Source organism: Haemorhous mexicanus, chromosome 1 (genome assembly GCF_027477595.1).
Source record: "Haemorhous mexicanus isolate bHaeMex1 chromosome 1, bHaeMex1.pri, whole genome shotgun sequence".
Taxonomy (NCBI): domain Eukaryota; kingdom Metazoa; phylum Chordata; class Aves; order Passeriformes; family Fringillidae; genus Haemorhous; species Haemorhous mexicanus.
The window spans coordinates 150,233,746-150,240,472 of NC_082341.1; the positions used below are offsets into that span (position 1 = coordinate 150,233,746).

A 6,727-nucleotide genomic window follows, 5' to 3' on the forward strand; every position below is an offset into this window, starting at 1 on the left:
ATTCCATGAATGTCTCACATGTCTCTGAAAACCTCAAATTTCACCAAGTATTTTTTAAATTACTTTGATTTCTCCCCCTGTGAGCAGTTCCTACCACCATGCTATGAAATGTTCTTGGTTTTTTTAAGTAAAAATTTGTGGATAAAACTTGTTTTATTTTCTAACTTATTTTTTCACTGAAGCATTAAAAGGTTCTCTTTTTTTACTGGGATTTAGAATGGAAACAGTTCCCTAGATGGTGTCACTCCACACGGTGCAGCATCAGGCTGAACACGATGCTCTGCAGCACTGCCAGCCCAGGGATCAGCTTGGTAAAGGAACACATTGGAGCTGTTTGTTGCCAGCATTCTTTTAATGGTGCTCTGCGTGTTTTTCTCTCTTTTTCTTTCTTTCCAGAGATTGTTGGTGTAGGATGTGTCCTCAATGGAGTCAGGTACAAGAACGGGGAGACATTTCAGCCCAACTGCAAATACAACTGCACGTGCATTAATGGGGCTGTGGGCTGTGTTCCCATGTGCACAAACTCACGTCCTCCACTTGTCTGGTGCCCAAACCCAAAGCTGATTAAGATGACAGGGAAGTGCTGCGAGCAGTGGGTTTGTGATGACTCCAGGAAAATCAGGAAGACATCTCCACGTCACATCTCCTCCGCAGGTACGGTGGGAATGGGGCAGATCTCTCCTTTGCCATCTGGCAGAGTCTACAAGCAGAGTATCAGCTTGTACTGCCAGACCTGGCAGGTGTCTAACCTTTGGGAGGGAGACACAGCCTCCCACACAGCACGTGCTGAAGGACAGGACAGGCAAACACCCGTGGAACTCTTTAGTAGCAATATGGATTTGGACGTCCCATCCCTGGGTGGTGGTGAAGGCCAGGCTGGATGAGGCCCTAAACAATCTGATCTAGTGGGTGCTACCCCTGGCCATGGCAGGGGAGTTCACTGAGATGATCTTTAAGGTCCTTTCCAACACAAACCAGCTCACAATTCTGTCAATATGATATTCATCCAACATGCTTGTGCAACCATTCTGGAATTCTGTGTTCCAAAGACCCCTTCGAAGGACACGTCTGCTGGAACTCTGAAGATAATAAAAGTCCTTTTTAATTCTTCATTTTAATTTTTTTTCCCTCAGTCTGAACCCTCTGGGAAAGAAAATGGACTCAGTTTAATTTGGGACCAAGGCCTTCTGTCCAGATTATATTGCTATTGTAGTGCAATTTTGAAGCCCCTGTACATTAGGATAGAACTTAGGACTCTCAAACTTACACAGCACCTTGAAGGCATTTATTGTGTGGAAATTACACTGTGAGATGGGCTAAGTTGTCTTCGTGGTAATACAACTTTTCATCAATTCTGAACTGATGGCATCATTAAACATTCTGTCCTCACACTCACATTTATAATAATGATCATATAACCCACAGCACAGAGGTACTTTCATTTGCCTCAAATTTGGTCCCAAATGCCTAAGAGGGATTCAACTTGCCATATGTCTTAATTTTTTTGTCAAAATGCCCTGTGACACACTGTAGGGACATTAGCCACATTAGCTCCATGTTTTAGACCATCTCACAAAAGCAGAGCTCAAGGAGAGATCAGATTGTTGTAAACAAAGATTTTGACTCCTTGGTGGGAAGAGCTTTTTCCCAAACCTTGGTCTTTTGTTGTACAAAAAAAAGCCACAGTCTTCATTTGTGGGTTAAAACCAGCAGAGTTTAGCCCTTGCTTCTCTGTCCCTGATAGCTCTGAAATGTGGGGTGGGTCCAAATTCAAAATATCTACTACTGAAACTGGCCTTAGGTCCTCACAACCTGTGTCTCAAAAAGGGCAAAATATAGCTTTGCTTTCCTGACTTTTCTCCTCTAAGGAGAAATCTTATAGAAGTCAGAGTAGCATTTATTACATTTAATATAATAATTAATATAATAATAAATGTAACAGCAAGCAAGCTCAATGCATCAATTTCTATCAGAGTTTTGCCTGTGACTGTCCTGTGAGCTGTAAAGCAGTGGGGACTTTGGCTGAGGCTGGGACAGAACCATAACTGGGGTTGTTGGCTGCTTTCAAAACAGAGCCCACCCTTTCTTCAAATGGCTGCTGAGCTCTCTGAGAGCTATTGAAGCTGTTCTTCCTCCCAGTGAAAGGCTGTGGCTGCTTCCCAAGCCCTCTGCCATCCAGCAGAGACTGCTGACCACTTTCTGCTATGGGGAACCAATTGAATAGGCTCAGAATAAACCTTCATGGTGAGATCAGATCTCATCCCTTTCTCCACCCACTCGCTCAGGCTTCTGTAATTGTTTATATTGTGGCAGCACCTGGGGGTCCCAGACAAGGACCCCCTTGTGTGAGGCTGTGAAGGGGAATAAAGGAATGAGCCCTGGCCCCGAGCGCTCGCAGAGATGGAGAGTCTGACACAAGTAGGTCAGCACAAAGGGGGTGGGATGAGGGAGTCCATAGGAATGCTGAGCCACTTTGCTGTGGTTTAGTTATTTGGGTTAGTGGCCTGAATGTGCAATGAGCTGGGCAGAGGGTGTTTAATATGTAAAGCTGCCCGGGCTGAATAATGTGGGGTTAATCTGTGTCCGCAGCGTACGAGGGAGAGGACGAAGCCTGGCAGAAGAACTGCATCGTGCACACCTCACCCTGGAGTCCCTGCTCCAAGACCTGTGGGCTGGGCATCTCCACCAGGATCTCCAACGACAACGAGCAGTGCCGGCTCCTGAAGGAGAGCCGCCTGTGCAACATGAGGCCCTGTGAGGTGGATATAACCCAGCACATCAAGGTGGGGGCTCTTCCTTTGTGCACCCCTCAAGCTGCAGGGACACTGAGTCAGCCTTTGTTTGGCAGCGTTCAAGCCTCAGGAGGCTGCAGTTGTACATGGACTTACTGTGCTGCACAGAGTTCCAAAATATGTCCTGCCTGTGCTGGTATGAAAACCTTTCCCTGAGAGTTTCAGCTCCAGCCAAAAGGTCCTTGCAAGGAAAGCCAAGCCAAGCCTGCTGTGCTCCATGCTGGCTCAGACAGCCCCGTTCTCAGCTGGCAGAAAAGCAGTGCTGCAGGCCTGGTCATGGCTATGAACTCTACTGTGCAAGTATCCCACTTGCAGCTTTTGGGTTCCTGTGTCTAAACATGTAAATCTTTCACACCGCCTAGGTCAGGGCTGTAAAACCCTTCCTAATAGCTACAAATCCCTTAAAACATAGGAATCATGGAATAGAATAATAGAATCCTTAAAGCTGGAAAGGATGTCCAAGATCAGTAAGCCCAACCTTCCACTGAATACCACCATGCTTGATAAACCACACTGCAAAATGCCACGTCTATTTGTTTTTTGAATACTTCCAGAGACTGTGACTCCATCACTTCCCCGGGCAGCTTTTTCAAATGCTTAACCACTCTTTCAGTGAAGAAATTTTTCCTGATATCCAGCCTGAACCCCTCATGGCACAATTTGAGGCCACTTCTCTTTGTTCTACCACTGCTTACCTGGTAGAAGAGGCTGAGCCCCTCATCCCCCTGATTTCCCCTTCCTTGCCACAGCCTCCTTTCAGGAGTTATAAAGAGCAAGGTGGGTTTTATTTCCTACATGTATCAGCACTGAATATTAACCTCTTTGTTTTAATTTTTTTCTCTGATTTAGCCTGGGAAGAAATGCTTGGCTGTCTACAGGGCGAATGAGCCCATGAACTACACCATCTCTGGATGTGTGAGCAAAAGTCCCTACAGGCCCAAATACTGCGGTGTCTGCACAGACAACAGGTGCTGCACACCCTACAAGTCCAAGACCATTGAAGTGAGCTTTCAGTGCCCAGATGGAACTGAGTTTTCCTGGAAAATTATGTGGATCAATGCTTGTTTTTGCAACCTGAACTGCAGGAACCCTAATGACATCTTTGCTGATTTGGCTCATTACTATGATTACTCTGAAATCGCTAATTAAATTGGCTGAATGCTGGAATTGACCCTTTGCTCTGATTTTACAGAGGTTTTAAAATAAAAGGAGAATCTTCATCCTTTGCCAATGTGCAATTTGTTTTTTTCCCAAGTTAGGATGTTGATGCCTTGAGAGGCTACCTAGAACAGAGGCTAGACAGTGTGAAAGGAATAAAGTATTTATTTAAAGGTATTTATTTAAAGGTATTTATTAAAAAGGCCTTCAAAGAATATACCCTGGCCAGTACAAGAGCCCAGCCAAGGCTACACCCAAGATGGACCCCAGGTCATGAATTTTCACACTTTTATCAGTTTTGGGTCCATTTTCATATTGGGTCAATTGTCCAATTACAGCTTCAGGTCATGAAGTCCCATCCTCCCAGTTTGCTCTCCTCAATTTGCTGCTGTTTGTACTTTTTGGGCCTGAAGCTCCAGTGGTGTCCTAAGTTCTTGGGCTAGAAAAGGATTGTTTTATCTAACTAAGCCGTGAAGAGAACTTGCTAACACTTTGTATGAAGTTCAGTGTTATAAACCAATGCAGTCCAGAATCTAGAAAATATGAAAGCTAAAACCTAAGGCTGTTAAATCTCTTTGTTTTGTCACACTGTTTTTGAAGAGGCCTTGAACAAACAAGATTTTTAATTCTAATAGCTCTTCATCCATTAACAGTAGCCAGAAATTCCTTTATGTACTGATGCTGGGACTTAAATGACAGTTCTGATGGCACTGTCATTTACTAAGCCAGCAGTTTAATTGCCCATAGGAAAGAGCAGTGCACTAGTATGACAGCAAAAGTATGGCTGTCATTAGCTTAGACATGAGATTCAGACATCCTTACTGTCATTTCTTGAGTGTTATTGTCTAAGCTGGAAAACTGGCATGTATGTTTTATATTCAACATTAGACACCAGGATTTGATGGTCTGACCCTTGCCGCTGAAGTCTAACATCTGTCACACTGAGATCAGTCCTAGAATCACCCCTCTGTTATTCTCAGTCAGATTCTACTGCATGGTGAATTTTATGGGAAAAGCCTAGGGGGAGAATGTTTCTCCTGAAATCTCTGTGTGATGTTTCTGTCTCTCACTGCAATAGGCTAGGTCCAAGAACTTCTGTGTCCTGCTCTCCTTGGACTCACCTCAGTCTCTTGAAGAATCTTGAGCCAGGAACATTTTCATAGCTCTCTGCATTCTCTGATCTTGAATAGCCTGACTGAACCCAAAACAACCCCTCCAGAGCTCATGTTTTCAGGATCCATCTAATCCACAGGTGATGTATTGCTCCTAGACTGTCTCTGCAGATGAAATGTAGAGAGCCAGATAAGAGGTGAAGGACAAGACCTCTTGCAGCATTTATTCTGATAGAAATAGAAATTGTGTGGCCTGTGCTTGGGGACCACCACCACCTCCTGCTCCCCAGGGTGTTACCAGCACACAGGTGCCTCTTGCCACTGCCACCTTGGCAGAAACACAAATCATTGTTTTACATGACTAGGGGAGAGGAAAGGAGATGTGTTAAATGAGAAAACAGGTGTTAGGCTTCACATCAGCTCTGAGAATGTGTGGGTGCAGAAGGAGAGGAAACCCTTGGCATAGTTTCTGGTGCATTCATTCCAGCTGGGCTGATGCTTAGAGTAAACATCAATATAAACATTTTCTGCAGAAGTGGTTTCACATGCAAATGTCAGCTAAGAGGAAAAAAAAACCAAAACCAAACCCTGTCATTACCTTTCCAGGTAAGAAATTTATCATCACTGAAGGATGTTGGAGCTAGTTTTTTCACCAGTAAATGTTTAGTAGAGCAGCCCCATGGCACGTTTGCTGTTGCTTCACTTGGGAGGGCAGAATTGTGTTCCTGCATGACTAAGAGAACTGTAGTATACACTTCAAAAATCCCTGGTGGCACAGTAGAACTGCTGAGTGACTCATGATCTGAGATCGGACCAGTACAGGGCTGAACTTGGGGTGATGCTGTTATTTTGTTTTACTTTCAGCTGGCAAATTGTCTATCTTCATCTTGATAACCCTGCAGAATCTTGATTAGTTTGTGGGAGACATAAATTTTCTGGCTATGATGAATTAAAAGTTCTTGTGAGTGGCCTGAAAATAACACTATGCCTATATAAAAACAATTAGGAAAAATGTTGTATATCTTCAAAAGCTGTTAACACCAATAGCATCCTAATATGTATACAAGGATTTGACCCATATATTTTTTTTAGACCTAGGTCATTCCTGAATTTAAAGCTTTATTTCTTATTTGAAACTTCCAAGAAATCTCTAGCGGCAGAAAGGAAGGGTGATCCCTGCCCACATCTTCCAATGCAGGTGCAAAGCCCCTCTTCCCTTTGTTTCTCTGGTGATCAGGAACCTGAGGCCACCACATTTTACAAGACTCAGCCTCATGACTGCCTTGGCCTGGATGATGTCACAGCAAAATTCATACCTGACCTATTTGCCTCCAGTCAATCAAGACCTCAGCACTTACAAGAATGAGAATGTTACATTGCTAACTCCATCCCTTGGTAAAAAAAGTTCCATGTGAACATACAAAAAAGAGGCCATGGCCAAGAATTTGACAATGTTTCCCAAAAGTGAAAATGGTGTGTATTAAGAAGTTATGGGGAAGACATACCAGGACCTCTTTCTCAATCAGGTCCCCTAAATATGACTGGGAACCCTGTGTTCTAATTCTTGCCCATCTTAAAATGCCAAAAGTATGCATGTGTGTATACACATGCATGTATATGCACATATAAAAAGAAATACATTTATGCACATTTATATGTAGATGT

At 43.7% G+C, this 6,727-nt stretch overlaps 1 protein-coding gene across 1 annotated transcript in view; it reads left to right on the forward strand.

The window, feature by feature from the left end:
* Positions 1–4,012, forward strand: part of CCN4 (cellular communication network factor 4) — a 34,457-nt gene extending 30,445 nt beyond the window's left edge. The window contains exons 3-5 of the mRNA XM_059867366.1: positions 397–654; positions 2,590–2,783; positions 3,642–4,012. Coding sequence (XP_059723349.1) covers positions 397–654; positions 2,590–2,783; positions 3,642–3,941 — 752 coding nt within the window. The 3' untranslated portion in view covers positions 3,942–4,012. The remainder of the gene's footprint in view (positions 1–396; positions 655–2,589; positions 2,784–3,641) is intronic.
* Positions 4,013–6,727: the final 2,715 nt, after the last annotated feature.